General features: G+C 43.1%; 1 protein-coding gene across 1 annotated transcript in view; it reads right to left on the reverse strand.

Moving 5' to 3' along the window:
- Window positions 1-17,557, reverse strand: part of kidins220a (kinase D-interacting substrate 220a) — a 45,731-nt gene that overhangs the window by 15,607 nt on the left and 12,567 nt on the right. The window contains exons 11-23 of the mRNA XM_080041953.1: window positions 17,240-17,338; window positions 16,874-17,051; window positions 16,559-16,723; window positions 16,161-16,340; window positions 15,547-15,712; window positions 14,809-14,960; window positions 14,259-14,359; window positions 13,981-14,166; window positions 13,676-13,816; window positions 12,389-12,626; window positions 12,092-12,183; window positions 9,621-9,765; window positions 9,089-9,251 (exon numbers count right to left, since the gene is read on the reverse strand). Of these exons, the coding sequence (XP_079898079.1) occupies window positions 9,089-9,251; window positions 9,621-9,765; window positions 12,092-12,183; window positions 12,389-12,626; window positions 13,676-13,816; window positions 13,981-14,166; window positions 14,259-14,359; window positions 14,809-14,960; window positions 15,547-15,712; window positions 16,161-16,340; window positions 16,559-16,723; window positions 16,874-17,051; window positions 17,240-17,338 (2,006 nt within the window). The remainder of the gene's footprint in view (window positions 1-9,088; window positions 9,252-9,620; window positions 9,766-12,091; window positions 12,184-12,388; window positions 12,627-13,675; window positions 13,817-13,980; window positions 14,167-14,258; window positions 14,360-14,808; window positions 14,961-15,546; window positions 15,713-16,160; window positions 16,341-16,558; window positions 16,724-16,873; window positions 17,052-17,239; window positions 17,339-17,557) is intronic.

Consider the following 17,557-nt stretch of genomic DNA (forward strand, 5'->3'; position numbering starts at 1 on the left):
CCAGTTGATTTGGACAGACACTTCTGCAGGAACGGCTGGCCAGATATAAAGTGGAACTCAAAACTTCAACAGTAGCCTTGTAAGATTTTAAAGTTGAAAGTTGATACGGAATATCATAGAAAAAGGAAAGAAGGAACAGAATGACTAGACCATGCTTGCTAACATGTTGAACTACATGGTGTTACAGAAAAAACAGTACCCATTGACTAACAACAGCAGTTTGTCAATGAGTTTTGACCACTACAAATTACATCTTTTACAGATAACTAATAATGAGTCGTTGGCCTTGGCATTAAGCAATTGACAGAAATTGCTTCAGACTTAGTCATCCTCACAGTGAACAGATGAGGAGGACAAAATGAACAAAGCCATTCTTATCAGCAATCAGTTGCTAAATGACAAGATTGATGCTCGACTTGGAGTGCCAAGGAAACGGGCAAACTACTTTCAGGCAGACCAAGGAAGAGTGAGATAAAGGCCTTCAGGCACCCCGGCAGCCATTCCTGCACAATGGCTCCATTGACAGGACCCAGCTTATAACGGCGGCAATACGGGCGCTTAGGCCCAACCACTCTCTGTGTGGCGTGGCTACTGGGAGCTTTCTGGGCTTATCCAAATGCTAATAGGTCCCAAAGCTGACTGGAGCATTGCCTTTCTTCTCCTCTCAACCTCCCACACGATGCAGCTGACGGGACTGAGCAGAATTCATCTCTATCCCTTACATCCACTTTGGGCACTGAAAGTGTGAATGAGCCTCTTGACTTTACTTTACAGCTGCCCTCCATGCGTACAGATGACATGTGCACACGCCACAAAGAGGTGGTCTTGCGGCAAAACATTTCCATAAAGGGACCCAAAGACAGAGAGAGAGATGCCTGAAGAACAGACAAATGCCTGTGCACATTGTGTTTGAGAAGCTCAAGAGTTTCAATGTCAGACACTGTGGCCTGTAGAACAGTGTGTGGGTGAAGAAGTTAACCAGGCCCGGGTCCGGCACATTCCTCTCCTGGTCAGAGTCATGTCACAGTCGCTGGCACGGTTTCTCCCCCCAGTGAGGCCTTCTCAGGGAAACAATGGACAGACCAGCAAGCTGGCGCGTGGACTTGCAGCATCAGTGCTGACAGAGGTTATTGTTACAGACGGAGCTGCCAAAGTCTCCGCCACCCCAAAGGCAGAGAGGGAGAGCAAGAATATGTTTTCACTTTCACATGACGCCATGTTCTTTGTCTCCTTAAAATCCAGACGTATTTTCTTGATATGAATCAAATGCTTAGAGTAATGTGGACACCCTACGTCTCTGCTTTCCCCTCAGTCTCTAGCTTTCGCTCTGCTTGCGTCCTAGTCTTGGCAGTGCCAACTGACAACTTGTGGCAGCGTCTGCTTTCCATATACATTCGTGGCAAAGTTTAGTCCAATAATTGGAACTCTCTTGTACTAAACTGGACCTGTGCATCCCAAAGCAAACCACAGAGACAAGCAGGCTAATGGGAAACACCAGGCTGATAAAAACCGAGCGGCTTCGGAGCGAGCAGCCTCCCTTTGTGACGAGCTCAGGACTTTCAGTGGTTCCGTGAAATGTTGATTAAACTCATGTGTTGCGCCGAAATGGAGCCTCCTTGTTCCAGACCTCAAAAACCTTAACTGAACCCTCCACTCAGTGTAACTAAGGCCTCATTCTTGACAAATAGTAAAACACTTAACCTCAGCTTGGTGATTTATGCATCGGAGGGGAGTTTGGAGCATCCTAGGGCCATGGCAGAGTTTGTTAATTTTGACACTAATTGCACCATGGAGTTCATATCAGCGCATGTGGTTGTTTGATAGCTGTAATGGCCAGTTGATAGGGCATATGATGCACAGTTAAGTGGGGTGGACTGCTAAAGTGAACACAAATGTGCAATTCTGCAGCAGATAATGCATCTGGAATAAGTCTGTTATGGAGCTGAAATCCATACTGGTGAGTGATGAATTTGACAAATAGAGCTTGGGATTCTCAGGCGGAACCAGTAATCCTCCGATTAACTTCACAGAGTGGGATGTGTGCATCAGAAATAAGATGAGGGAGGGATAGGAGACTGTCAATGAGCACACAAGCATGGCAGAGAAAGAGCCAGACAAAGAGAGCACGCTGTCAGAGGCAGCGGGGAAAAGCCTCTTCTGATAATTACAGAACTTTCTTTAGAACCTCAATCTCATTGCTTGAGAGACCCCAGCAGACGAATCAGAAAAACCAAAATCCTTAAGCTACACAGGGGCTGGTAGCATGATCACGTGCCAAATTGAAAAGCTGCTTTAACATAAAAGATGGGGATTCAATGCAGGCAGGATCAGCTCAATCTTCAATTCACCTTCTTTGGGTTAGCTCACTTGCTAATAACTCTCTGCCATTATAGTATGGTTTCTGCAGAGGGCTTGACCTCCATTGAGTTTTAAAGGGCCAGGATGCTAACGTGTGTATGTGTGTGTGTGTGTGTGTGTGTACAAATGTGTGTGAGTAACTATCAAGTGTGCCCGTGGCTCCCGCAGCGGCTGAGTGGCAAATCTCGTTGTCCACTTAAAGGTCAGTGCTGGCCCTCTTGCAACCCTGCGCTGCTATTTATAATCAGCCCCCCAACTTCCAGCAGTTCCAGCACAGAGAGACAAGCAGAGTGGGAGAGAGATCAGCAATAATGCTCAACACCACAGAAATAGCAGAGTATCAGGCAGATAGATGTGTGCTTCTCTGCCCGCAGCTCCGCTCCTTCCCTTCCATCTCAGTGTCACATTTTAAAAGGTTAATCCAACCTTGTCGTCAATGATGTATGACTATGACTAAAAAGCAGAAGCCAGTATGAGGTGTAGAAGAGTCTTTTATTGCATTCGAAATGATTCTTTATGGTTTAGACAATAAAAAAAAGGGGAACAGAGCGGTTCTCTTGTTTCTGACCAATTAGCCTAATCCTTCGACCTCGGTTTACAGGCAGAAATGAAAAAGGCTTTAAGGATTTTCGAACAAAGAATGCTTCGTGACGTTTTTTTCCGTCCTCACGTTGTAGCCTCCTGTCCACACACAAATACATGGACATGCTTACACAATAAAATAAAATAAACATTGCACACACACATGTACCACCTCCTCCTGTGTCACCTGTACACGTTGGCCGTTTATTTTATTATATAAATTTCGAGCAGCTCATTGGGGGTTGAGTGTTGGTGGAGCTGGCTGTGGCCGATTCATGAATGAGTCACCACGGCCAAACACCTGAGGGATGGAAGAACGACAATGCAGGCTCGGGGGCACACACACACACACACACACACACACACACACACACACCAGTGTATCTGTACAAACAGCCATGTGCGACCCAGTGGACATGTGCATGAGTCTGTGTGTGTGTGTGTGTCCACCACCTGGACTATCCAGAGCTTGGAGCAGCAGTATTACCTGGGGCTTGGAATACACCCGAGAGACACTGCACACCTATGGCAAACTCGTCCAGCAGTAATCCTGCTGGTATCTGGACTGATCCTCTACAGTATGCAAACACTTTGATTCCCTTTACCTCATGTTACCTCCTGAGACTGCTCTCTCTTTTCTTCTCACTCTTTCTTAATGCCCTTTCTTATCTAATACCAACCCTCTCCCTTTTTCCATCTTCATCTCACACCTACCATACTTCCTTTTTTGTCTACGTCTGCCTTATCTTCTTGTCAGTCAGGTGGTCCGTCAGCACTCTGCTGAAGAATCAATGTCGGTGTCCTATCAACGGTGGAGCCAGAAATCTATTGAGACATAGCTGACTTCACACCAGTCTCTTTACAAATGCACACACAATTTCAGGCCTTTTGGGCAAGAGGCAGTGCAATGAGAGATGGCATTACCAGTTTCCTTTCACTGAAATACCTCCTGGAGGGATTTAGCACATGGGACAATGGTCTCGCTCAGATGAGGACAAAGAGAGCAGATAAAAAAAACAGTTTTGAGCATTTGCCGTGCATCTAGATGATAAAAAGTGTCACGAATGCAACCGGAATTCACAGGAACAATAGGCTGCGAATAAAGAACAAAGACTTTTCATCTGAGGGCGGGAGGAGTTCAAAAGTATTCATCATGAGAAAAGAATAGAATCTCGCCTTTTTTTTTTTTTTTTTTAGCATAAAGATATTTAAGAGCTTATTAAAGGATTCCACATAAAGGAGATCACCCGCATGAGCTTTGGAACAGCACTTTTATCCCGGCACATAATTGCAACCAAATTATAATAATTGTGCCAATTAAAGTAATCCTGAATGAAGAGAGCGTCATTTTAATGTTTCAGTACTTGGGATAAGAGTCTCTCTAATTAAGACTGGATTGCCTGGCTACAAATTCATTCAGAGTGCGATTAGTGAAAAAAAAGGAAAAGTTTTGAAGTGTTGAAGAAGTGCCTGGCCCTAGTCATGTCTCTGATAGGGGGATTGTTTGGTGGATGAATGCAGGGTCAGGCAAACCAAGCAGAGGGAAAGAGGGGGTGAGGGATTTGTACATACAAATACAAGCAAATACAGAAACACCGGAAGAAGAGCACTTTTTACGCAACAACTATTTATCTGCTGTGTTTTGCTTCCTGCACCGTGTAAAAGTGTTTGTATGAGTGTTTGTTGAACGCAGCCTGCATCTCAGGGTCTGAATAATTACACTGATTCTCATAGGAGTTGGGGGTGACATATGTTCTTCTTGCACTGGTGTGAGAGTTTTGTGAGTGTGTGTGTGTGTGTGTGTGTGTGTGTGCGTTTGTAGCTGAAAATAGTATTATAGTGCATGTGTGCTTGTTTCACTTACCACATGCATGCATTTTAGCATCAATTTGTGTGTAAGAGTGTCATGAGTGTACTACAGCATGCAATAGTTTGTTTGTGTGTATGCATGTGTGGGTGTGTAATGAACGGAGGATTCAGGTGCGGCGCCAGAATCACACTCCTGAGTGCAGCGGGGGCATCCTGGCACAGACAAGGGCACCAGATGTCAGAGCAGTGGAGGAACCTGCTCAGTGGACCAGTGACACTTTTTATTTTTTTCCTAAAGCTGAAAAGGGGATCTGGGCGTCCAGGAATAAACTCTCCGAGGAGCCTGCCCCCGTACATCATTAGGCCCAAATATGTTAACCCGCTCCAACCAAGTACAGCACTGTTTTCCTTACAAACTAATAAGAAAAATAACAACCTCATAATTAGAGACATTGACTGACAACGGTGCCTAAAGACTGCATTAGCAGCCCTTTAAAAGTCCTTGAAGGTGAGTCATACTGTATTTCAATGCTGGTATTTGTAATTGAACCTCTGAGCTTTCTCTCTTCAATATGTTTTACCCAACATGTCACTAGTGCTGCTTTTCCACCAAATCTAACGAGTCGATCATCACTGACTTTATTAGGATGACCATATCTGACCTCTACTGCAGATTCAATTGATCCCGGTCTAAATACTGGGTGTAACCATTCCCATGCCCACACAAAATTGTGATTTCTTTAGCCATGGGAAAACGGGTATAGGTCTGCTACTTAAAATATCCTTTGTGCCAATTTTTATCCATTATATTTTACAGAATGAAAATGATAAACATGAATATATTTCCACAAACAGCAAAGATCAAAACCACAGCCATGTATCCAACAAGAGTGTCCTTGAGCAACATCCAGAACCTGTTCTTGCATAGTCGCTTGAAGTCACTCTACTGAAGAGATTCCACTAAATTGCTAAATGTAATGTAATGACTATAAACAACATCAAGGAAATACAAAATTACAAAAGCCCCATTAACAGTCTTTAGAAATGGCAGGGCTGCCTTTAAAGCAATAACCATGAAGCAGGAGAGAGCTAGGGTAGCTGTAGTCATTAAGTCTCTAATGGCAGCTAAAACAAGAAACAGTTCCTGAGAAGACATGACACAGAGAGGAAAGAAAAGATTTAGCTGAGAATGATAGTCACAAGGCTGCAGGCTCCAAATTCAATTTACTTGTGACAAAAAAACAGCGTTGGAAACACAGATTTAGGGTTGTTAATTTGACGGTTACAAATACATGAGGGCCAGTCCAAAACACTTTTGTTTTCCGTTTGCGTTTCTGTCTGTGTGTGCCAGGGAGGCCACAACGATGGCTCACAGAGTTAGGTGTAATATGTCGTTTTTCTCTCCAGATATAGTGAGACAAACATTTTCGCTATGCTTTGTGAGTAAGCTTGATTGCTTGGGGCCAATATCTCCTACAGACAGTGCCATCTTTGTTACAGAGTTCTTTCCCCCCCTTGCTACCTTGCATTAGTCTAGGCCGCCCCCGGTCTTACCGTTAATGATAGAAATCGCTGAGGTTATTAACCGATTACACATTCTCCATCAGATTAGGAAGGCTGTGCTGGCCTCACCCCCGCTATGGGAATTAGCGCTACACATTTCTTTTCACGCCATGTCCTACAATGACACTTCACAGCCCTTCATGGACGCTTGTTATTGCCAGGCAAGTTGCTTAAAAACAGCTTTTAGCCGCATTGAAAGCGTGTGTGTTTGTGTGAGATACGAGGGTGAAGGCGGGTGAGTGCTTCTATTTTTTTCTCCTCTTCTCTAGGAGTTCAGATGCATGTCATGGAGAGTAGCTGTAACCTTCATCACTGAGAGGCACTCTGTGCAATATACGTTCCCATGGTTTAGTACTGTATGGGTTCATTTTGTTTTAATTTAGAAAGGTAGGTAGGGCTTAAAGTCTAAACTGAGGCCGTCACTTGAATCTGAGCCTAATTTGAAAAAGGGCCTCGGGAAAGGACTACACATGCATTTTATTTACTTTTTACCTTTAAAGAAATGACTTAGTATGGTTGGTATGTAGACCATGTTTAAAAAATATAATATTTCTGATGCTCTGTGGTCTGTAGCTTACTGAGCTGTAGCATGCCTTACAAAGAGGAGAGGATAGAAGAGGAAGACCATGCTGCCTTGTGACTGAGATGCAGGGCGACAGTTGACCTATAAGGGGCTGACTCACCCCCACGTTCACTTCACCACTAATATATTCACTTAGTAACGCTCAGGGGATGTGCAGTTCCGCTGTGTAAAAATGGTTGAGCACAACAAGCCGTACACATGTATGGATGCTAAAACACAGACAAAGCACAGACATGAGGTCGGAACTACGTTGGTTTGTGGTAAAAAGAATTAAACAAAAAAAGATACTAGTTACAGGAAATTGTCCACTGGTCGAAATTGAAGCTACAGAAAAAGAGGTGATAATGTGTGTGTGCACACACACAGGTGCGTGTTCATATATACACTGCTGAAAAGGAAAGCAAAAAAGTAGCTATCCATTTCTCAAGCCAGGCAGACAGTCGGGAGAAGGGGCCTGAGGTTCTAAGAGGCCAAGTCAAGTGCCCATCCATCGCCAAGGGAAAAATAGTATCTCATCCAGAACAAAAAAGGGACCTAAAGAGCTTCAGATCATAAGAAAGAGGAAGAACAGAGCAGAGAGACAGAAAAAGAAACACAGACAGAGGCCTGAATCTTATCAGCGGAAGATTAGTGTGAGAGATAAGGCCTCTAGGCAAAGGCGTTGTGTTCAGCATGTTTGAGGCTTCCTGTCATCATCATTAAGGCCGCTTCTCCGACGGCCACTGTGGAACAGAGCAGCCATTTGGAAAAAAACACCCAGTGAGGGGGAAGATAAAGAAAGACAGGACCGTTGGTCGAAAACAAGATGATGGCTATATTAAGTCTAATGAACAGTGTGATAAAGGCAGCACTTGAAACCAGGCCTTTTGTCGATGTAGAAACACTGCAGAATTGTAGGGCTATCCCAAGTGTATAAGTCCCAGTATTACTAACACAATCATTCTTCTTCTATCTGGTAAAAGTCCAATTTTACCATTTTCTTTAGGTTTTCCACTAAACATGATAAAGATGCAATAGAAAAGGTGCAGTCACATATGTCTCCACTTAAATGAACACATCTAAAAGAGGCAAAGATCCTCATATCCAGTCAAGTCAGGTAGCCTCTAATCTTCTACCTTGTGCTATATCCTCTCCTCATACTGCACTGCACACGTCCCATGTAACACTTAACTGCCATACAAATATGTGGAAGGTAATGCCTATTGTCGTTTCAAAGCCAAACAGCAAAAACCCTGGTCTAATGAGGTAGCCTTTGAGATGGGGGGAGGGTTGTCTGCTGAATCTCGCTGGCTGACTGGCTGACAGTAACAGTCTGTGACACTTCCCTGCCGCAGGAGTCGTAGGCACTAGTGTATTGTGACAGAGTGCAACCTTTAAAGGCCAACGACTGATGCACAACAGCACCCGAACCCAGCGACTCGGCCTGTGTCGGCCTCCCTCCTCTTATCTGCGGTGTGCACGCCTAAAAGCATCTTCGACCACACACATTCAAAAAGGCATGAGCAGTCATACAGTAGTATACACACAAGTGGAGAGGTACAAGGCCTTTTTTCCTTCACTGCTCAAGCAAAGATGCCTGAGCGTCCATTTTACAAGGAAATGTGTCTCTTCATGGATTTAGGAGCAGTCCAGGCTGTAATATAATAAATGACTAAATCTGTCCGTCATTTGCCAATTAGTGTGGCGCTCACAACCCACTGCCAGTTAACTGTGGACCAATGAAACGCACATGGAAAACAAAATCCTCTACTGCCACCTGCTGGTCAAAGTTACTGTATCAGTATTTAAACCATCATACAAATTTAAATAAAGTGTATTGACCACAACTCTTACATTTTGTCCTAAATGCATGAACTCCTCAGGAAGGTCAGGACCAAAATTCAACTCTGCAGGTATTCAGCATCTGACTGATGATGCTTGGAACTTAAGACTACACTGAAGTGACCCCATTTCCATTCTATCTTACGTTAAAAAGTACGCTACAGAGAGGTGAATTGAATAAGCCACTTTCTAGATCACATAAATAACTACCGGAGGGGTAACAGACTAGTATCTGTGCGTGTGTGCGCTTGTATGTGTGTGTGTGTGTGTGTGTGTGTATGTGTGTGTGTGTGTGTGTGTGTGTGTGTGTGTGTACGCGTGTATACGTGCGTGTTTGCATGTGTACGTGTATACGTGCGTGTTTGCATGTACCTCTCGTAGATGGTCTTGAGAGCGACCTGGTCAGACACTCCGTCACTCTCTTCCAAAAAGAGGATGATCCATGATGTCCTGTAAGGCCACTCTTCTGTCAGGTTGATCCAAGACGCCAGCCGGTCCCAGTTGAAGATGATCTGGTTGGCCCGCAACAGACGACCTGTCAACAATGGAGCAGAGGATTACAGATGTCTTCTCTTTCTGCCAATCTGACTGAGAAAACAAGGCAGTGTGCACCCTCCTGATCGTCGCGGTATGACTAAACTTGCCAGCTTAACGTAATCCTCATAAAAAAACATTTAACCAAATTTCTCTGACTGGTCTACAATCAAATTATATCCGAGCTATTTTTCCCCTCACCCATACCGAGTAATATTTCCTAAGTGGTTTTGTGAAGTGAATTATCCAATTCCCTTGAATGAGTTCAATTAGGGCTAAACAACTGGTTTTACTGTAAAGAGCATATTTACTTTGTTGATATTACAAGTTGAAGGTGGTGCAAAGGCAGAATAGGGTTTTATTCTTCTACCTGTTATTGAAACAATGTTGAGCAGCCTCCTCATGGTCTGTGGGCTGATGTCGCTGAACCAGTCCTCAGTCACCAGCAGCTTGGTCAGGTCGAAGGACATTTGTCTGGTGATGGTCCTCTGCATCTGCCGACGGCGGTATGTGTCCTTAACAGAGTGAGTGAAGCAAAGGAGAAAACCAAAATTAATTTTGTCAAAGAAAAAACGTAAATTTTGCATATTAGGATTAGTCATGTTTCCGGAAACAGTCTCCAAGACTTTCATTTGTCTTTTTAATGCAACTTCTATCCATCAAATCAAGGATCCGGTTATATAAAGTGACATTTTTATAATATAAATAGTAAGAAATCCTGTCAGAGTGCAAATAAAAAAAGTATATTGGTGGGAATTAAAGAGCAGTTAAGCTGTAAAAACAATTAAGCCACAGGAGACATTTAACTACTGTACAGGGAACTTAAACATTTACTGTTTCTAAAGACACACTTAATGTAGAATGTTACTCTTGACCCTTGCTGAGGGTTTGAATGCACTGCTGCAAGCATCATGAGACAGGAGAGCAGCCATGTCAGGGTCAACATGTGATCTCAGTCCATGTCACTGCTTAGTATTATGCTTGAATATTGAGTATATACGTATACATGGTTCCCAACTTCTAAAACATAGTAGCATAGAATCAAATGAATGAAAAACACATTGATGACCAGCTTGTTCTTTGCCCTCTTGATTGTCTTTTATCTTTTCAGGAGAAAAACATATAACTTTCTGTGACTGCAAACAAAAATGAAAAGAGCCACTGTCCAGAGCTGAACAGTCATGACATACACAGACAAGCTATTGACACAGATCTACCGGAGAACATCTGTGATGATATCAGACAGCTGCCATGGGTCATGAGCCAAGACGGGGCTTTTGGTTGACTTTGAAGTGGTAACGCCAGTCCCATGACCTCTTTCTCTGACAGATGAAACATATGGCCGCCAGTCAGAACTGAAAAGGTCTACCATACCAACTGTGCGGGCACATTTTTTTACTGTAGTTTAACAGCTTTATGGGTTCTTTTAGAGGATTGTTTGTGTATTTGTTTACTTCTACTGCTTCTACTGATGCACCGGTCAATCATTATGTCAGAAAACGACTCAGCTTTATTTTTCTAATGCTGGTTACAAATATTATCCTTTTAAACCAGATTCATTTCATTCTGAATGGAAATAAGATGGCAGAGATACTCCTAGTGTCATCCGCAACTTGAGAAGCCACGTGAAAATTGAGAGCGACTAATTAATTTCCCCCTCCTGCTCTCATTTTAATCTCCACTTTTAGAGAGCGAGAGCGAGAGCGAGAGAGAGAGAGAGAGAGAGAGAGAGAGAGAGAGATAGAGAGAGAGAGAGAGACCCTCCTGCCAAGAGCTGGGAGGGCAAATAAAAAGAGCATGTTGTCCTTATTATGAAAGGGCCAACACCAATAATTGAGGGTACTAGATAAGCCCGGGGTACAAACAAATGTCAAACAAACAAACAAACAAGAGAGGGAGGCGGGTAGTGGGAAGGTCTCACAGGGGGGGAAGGAAGGCATCAGCGACAGCAGCGGAGTCACTTAGCCTCCTGCCAGCAGACCTGGTGCAAGTGTTTTGTCACAGGGACCCACTGCTGCTAGGCCTCGTCATTAGGCTGTGGCAACGCAGCAGGAAGGATAAACAGTCATTACATCAATTACACCAGGAACCTTGGCCGCACACCGAGCACCTCTCTCCCTTTGTCTTAGTGTTGTCTCCTTCTGTGCTCTGGCCTCTGCGCAGCCTGCCAACACTGCGCCTGTACTAATACCCCCCTCCTGCCCACCTTCAAGGAGGCGGACCAAAAGGGAGAGCATTGAGGGGTTTAAAGGCAGCATATTTAACCCTAATCCAATGTTTGTTTACCATTTTAATTTAGTTTTGACTGATGTCAGGACATCAAGCCATCATTTCCTGCTTTTATGATATTTCCAGATAACATGAGTGTAGTCGGAAAGTGCGATTTGGGGAATTTACTCTTTCTATACACAATACATTAGTCTCCATTTTACTTTTGCATCAAAAGGCACTTTTGATTTGGCTGTTATGGGTCAAGGTGGTGTGTGGACTGTGTCTAACAATTTGGGTTGATAAGTAAATAATACCTTGTTCTTGGTATATCTGATTTGGACGTACTGCAATTATAGTCTTGTACATGTATTTCTATAACCGTCTATTATAATTACCATTCTTCCACCGACAACTTATACTCCATCCTCCAGTCAACCTAAAATGGGGGGACTCATTTGAATAGCCTTTTGATGACACATAGACAAAAGGTATTTTGTCTATGACATGTGCCATGGTTAGAGAGCTGGGGTGGGGTCGAGAACCACTGATGTGGGGCTGTAGCCCCCAACAAAACATGTACAGTATTCGATATTGGTCAATAAAAATAAACTTGACTTGAATAGCTGTTACCCTGCGGTTTAAGGCGTTCTTGCTGCCCAGCTTGGCCTGGTCTGGGCCCACGCTAGTCTGAGAGATCTTCCTGTCCATGTCTTCATTCCATCCTAGAGAGAGAGAGAGTAAAAGGCATAGGTAATGACAGCTGACTAATGCTTTTGAATAATAAAACAACACCAAATAGCAGATGTCTATTCAAGTACAACTATATCTTCTCAACCTACTTTATGCCCGTAATGTCCTAAAACTATGTGCAATCGTCCATGTATGTGTACACAACACAATGTGTCGTATATCTGTATTAGTCCTTACCCTCAGTAGGCAATGCGTCTCCATTGGTAGGGGTTGCCAAGCAGAGCTTCTTGGCCGTACTGAGGCCTCTGCTGTTGAGGAAAACTGGCAGGTGAACGATGTTTCTCATGTAGTCGTGTCCGTTGATGTTGGAGTCTCTCAGCACACTGTTGAGGTTTTGGTTGATAGCTTTGATGATAATATGGGGGTCGCTGGCAAAGACGGAGATAAAAGGGCCTTTGGAGAAGAGTACCCTCACCTGGAATAAGAAGGAAATCTTAAATGAGTTTAGATAGAGATAGACTGATAAGAGTGACTATATCATCTACCTTGGTTGATTTTTGGCCTCTCCCAATGAAAACAAATACATAAAGGACATCTTTCACCACCTTTTTTGTTATTACATAAAACCTATTTGGACACTATGAGATCAGCCTGTTGCACTACTGTTTGTCATCACTACTTTTAGTGATGCTCTCCAGAAGGAGGTCTGAGGGAGTTTTGGGCTGATTTAGTTCAGTCATGTGAAAAACCTTCAGCACTGTAGATCCCTGTGTGGAACGCCTTCAATGTCAATATGGCTAGTTTACAATCTAATCCAGAACATGACAGCTCGAGGCAACAGTCAGCTGTAGTAATTACATTTAATGACCTCTGTGAGATCTGCAGCACATGGTGTTGGGGATTTCCACTCTGCTGACTTAGGGACATTGTCCAAGTGTCACAGGACAGCGATTTGTTCTACAAGCATACATGGTGTGTTAACCCCCATGACCAGCACCCACAGGATGTTGAACCTCTGCACCATCAGCTAAGGCCCCATCACATGGTATATGCATATTAAATGCACATGAAGGAGAAAAGGGGAAAAATGTACTGATTTGTGTGTCATGCAGAAAACATATGGTACAGCTGTGTTTGAATCCCTCTGAACAGAAGTTGGTGTCAGAGTGAGGAGAAGGTGCTTGCAGCAATGAGAACATTACATTAGCACACAGGAGGTTGCCATCTTCTCTGGGATTGCTTCACCAAATAATATTTTGCCAAAGGAAATTCTATTAGAGCAGCTGGTAGGAAGAATATAAACTTGGAGGCGAGTTGATGCAGCTGTACTGGAGAAGTGTGGGCTCTGTGTGCACAGGTGATAGACCCATTGAAAGTTAAGGCCACACGCCAGCTGCTCTACAATGTTCTGTCTAGTGGCTTTAAAATGTCTTGAGTGACAGATGTTTGAGGAAGTAATTCCCTCATATTATCTCGTTAAAAAGAGTGAGCTGCCCATGCACAGAAGCACGTGCAAACACTCACCGTGTCTAGCATCTGCAGAACCTTGTCCTGCTCGCAGGCGTCCAGTCCGTCGATGATGACAGCCATGCGTGTCTGGTTCTGGGTAAAGCCATCAATGGTTTTGGCCATTTTTGACATTAGCTCCACTTCATGCTTCAAGACCTATTGTGAGAAAACCAATGGTTCAAATCAATTTTGTTTGCCATGATTGGATTAGTAACTACAGCTTCATAACTTCATAAGCAAAAGGAAAACCATGATAACAAGATGTCGAGGGTTTCCATTCATCCATGATTGAGTACAATGACTAAAGTGTATTAGTCTACCTTCATAAATCCTTCACTCTTGAGTTTATTCAAGTCGTTGGCAGCACTGTGCAGCCGTTTCCTCTGGGAGTTGAGGACGGAGTCGGCCACCTGCCACCACGTCCTACAGTTGAGCAGTAAGGCAAGGCCCACCACACTGGCCATACCTATCAGCACTGCATTAACCGTCAAGTTGTCAGGGTCCACCTGGGAAATACAAAAGCATTTTAGTGATTACTGGGGCATCCAGATCATATGCTGTTTACACGCAGGATGGCCAGTTCATTGCTATAACCCACCTTAAAGATGGCCAACAGGGCCAAACCGGTGAGCAGGCATCCCAGACTCACGGAAAACAGCACGAAGGAGGGAACACAGCAGGTTTTCTTCCACTTTTTACCTGAGTATGAGAGGAAGGTAGAGAATAATGTGAGAGAGATGCACTTCGAGAACAAAACACTAAGAAAAGCTTCATTATACAGACTGGATTGACCTCAATCTCCACATATTGAGATCATTTGAGGTATGTAATTAATACAGAAAATAATGGTTATAATTTCTTATAAAAACTGAATGTTGCTCTTTAAAGTAATTTCACACGGCATCAAACTTATTTTGCAGTTTATTGAATAAATATTGATAATAAGAAACCTGATTGGGGAAACTATTTTAACCTTATCGAACAGGGATATACGTATTTCACATTTTAAAATCTTTAGTCAGCAAAAACTACAGAGCTCATATATATTTCCTAAGATCCTGAATAAAAAGATTGATGTGACTTTGTGTGTGCTGGCTGGAATTTCAATACATGACATGTACATCTAAAGCCAAAGAGAGTGAGTTCACCTTGGATCTCATCGTTCTTGAAAACCCTAAAGAGCCTGGTGGCCATGAAGCCAAACTCCCTCTCACAGGCATCTGAGAGCGTGGCAATCATCTCAGCTATGGAGGTCTCCCCTCCGACACTGGACAGACGATTATAATCCGTGAACAAGAACCTGTGTGACATGCGAGAAGGAGATAGGACTTCTTTGGTTACAGATGAAAAAACAAATTAGATAGGACAGGGAATAAACTATTCACGTTAACAAAGTTGTTAAAGGTGCAAAGGTTGAGTTGTTAATGGTGCACAATGTAACTTAGTGTGAGAGAAGTGAACATCTTCTAAGGTGTATTCTCATAACTGAACCCAACATTCCTGAAAGGAAAATTGGATCCCTGGAACACTGTTTGAGATTAAAAAGCTTCCTGAAAAGTTACTGTCTCACTGTTGTTGTTTACAGCAGCAGGGCATTTTGTTTACAAACATATGTATTCTAATCTTACATATGGTTCAAGGTGCCGTGTAATAATTTTGTTTTAAATGATGATTATATAATTATTGCAAACTAAGAATTACATGTAGAGTAAATATGTTTTGTAAACTAACTGCAGGCTCCGCAAACATAAACAAATCATCCTCCCTTGAAACTGCATAGTGCACCTTTAAGACTGTGATTACAGAAACGAACAAACCTCAACTAATACAAACTGACAGGAATCAACGGTGACTGAGCGACTGTGTGTGTGTTTGTGACTTGTCACCTGACAGGCAGTGCGCGGGTGGTCTGCTCTGGGAGTTCAGGCGGGTTGACAAACATCAGTTTGAGCAGCAGCTCCAGGTAGCCCACCTGGCGAGCCAAACGCGTGCTGATGACCCACGCCCAGTGCCAGCTCTCCCTTTCACGACGACTGCCAAAGTACACCAACACTGGAGACAAAAAAGAGGTGAGGGAAATGCTTTAGCTTTTGTAGGGAGGTGATTCAAATTAGTTAATGATTACAATGTTTAAGTTCTATTTGTAAAGATATGCAAGTTCTCTTCTGCAAAAAAAAAAAATCACAATCAACTTACAATTCTACTCAATTTACAATTGAGTTAAGAAGTCCATCAAAAGTGGTACAATGGCACACTCTAGTGTGCAAAACGGTTTGAATAGCATCATACAGAAAAGGTTCACTTTGTTGAAATGAATAAAAAAATAATCTATTTTCTAGAACTTATTTTAAGTTGGATCTAGCAGCTTTCAATAAATAACCAAATATACACAAAAGTACAAAAATATTCTATCATGTAAATTCAACCCCTTCCAATGAGGCTGCTTCTCTCCGAGGTGACTGTCCAGTCCTGCATTTTTCTATCTCGTTTGTGTCCTCACCGAAAAAGATGTAGAGCAGGGCGAGGAGGCTGAGGGAGACGGCGATTGCCAACTTTGGGTCAACGGTAAAGCCCAGAACCACAGCCACTGAGCCGCAGAGTAGCAGGGTCAAGAAGACAACCAGCCAAGAGAACTGGAACAATGGCTCTATCTGCTGGCCTGCGAAGGTCTTCATCTCATCTGACGGACAAGAGGAAGATTCAAAATTAGTCAAATAAGAATCTTATGCCAGATATGTAAAGAGTAGAAGTTAAAATGTAAGATACTATGAGAGCATATGTATGTAACTTTAAGTGTAATGGAGGAATTGGAGGAACAGAGAAAAGGCCACTGTCAACAATTAGGAACTTTCTTTCTTTGTAATAGAATAGTTTTGCAGGTTGTGGGGCTTAACTTACCCTCCAGTTTCTTAAGAAGAAAAGACTTGCCACTGCCCCACTGGGCGTACAGTCCAACACAGATAGGCGGCTGCATGGTGGGCTCGCTGAGGATGTCTGCTAGAGCACTGCTATACAGGTCATAACCCAACATGTCTCCATCTGACTCGGAGGGGGAGAGGTGTTCTGAAAGAGAGAGAAATAGAGGGAGAGACAGAGAGAGAGAAAAAGAGGGGAGAATGTAACGAGAGAAAAAGGTTGAATGAACATCAAGGGGTGTGAGCTACTCTTGTCACACAATTTCTTTCCGATTGAAATGGAGTAATGTGTTCGTACTGGCTCCAAATATCTGCGTGAGGATGCTTTTCTGGTGGGTACAGTCGATGTTGTACGGCGTCTCTCCGGCTTTGTTGGGGCGGTACAGCAAGCGGCCATCTTTAGGGTTCCTCAGCAACAGCTCGGCCAACTTTCGGCTTCGCCCTCGGATGGCGATGTGGAGGGGCGTGTCTCCTTTCTGAGGGAAGGGTAACACAGAATTTACTAATTGCAGTAATTGACAGACTTAAAAAGGAACTATTTCAAAAGGTGCTCCAAAGTGAGTGGGTAAAAAAGAAAACCCCAAGATCACTCAAATAAAACACTATAGAATAACTTTTTCTATACAGGTGTGTGTTATGTTGTAAGTGTGTTTAAAGAAAGTACCTTTTCCACTGCAGAAACCTTGGCTCCTTTATCCAGCAAAAGTTCCACTACCTCTATATTCCTCATTTTTGTGGCTTTGATAAGTGGAGTCTCTCCATCCTAAAACACAAAGACGCACAATATTACTCGTGATACCAATACACAATAGTTTTTCAGTAAAGAAAAAGAGAAAGCAGAGGGCAGGCTCTTAAAGGCAATATTTATAGTTGTCAGTGTGAATGCTCAACAGTATCTTTACAGAAAAAGTACATTTTGATTGTCTTTATTTGATGTAGGGAAATATTATTTTAATATTCTAAACTAAAAAGAGAATACTTC

Source organism: Ammodytes marinus (assembly GCF_949987685.1).
Source record: "Ammodytes marinus genome assembly, chromosome: 15".
NCBI classification, from domain to species: domain Eukaryota; kingdom Metazoa; phylum Chordata; class Actinopteri; order Uranoscopiformes; family Ammodytidae; genus Ammodytes; species Ammodytes marinus.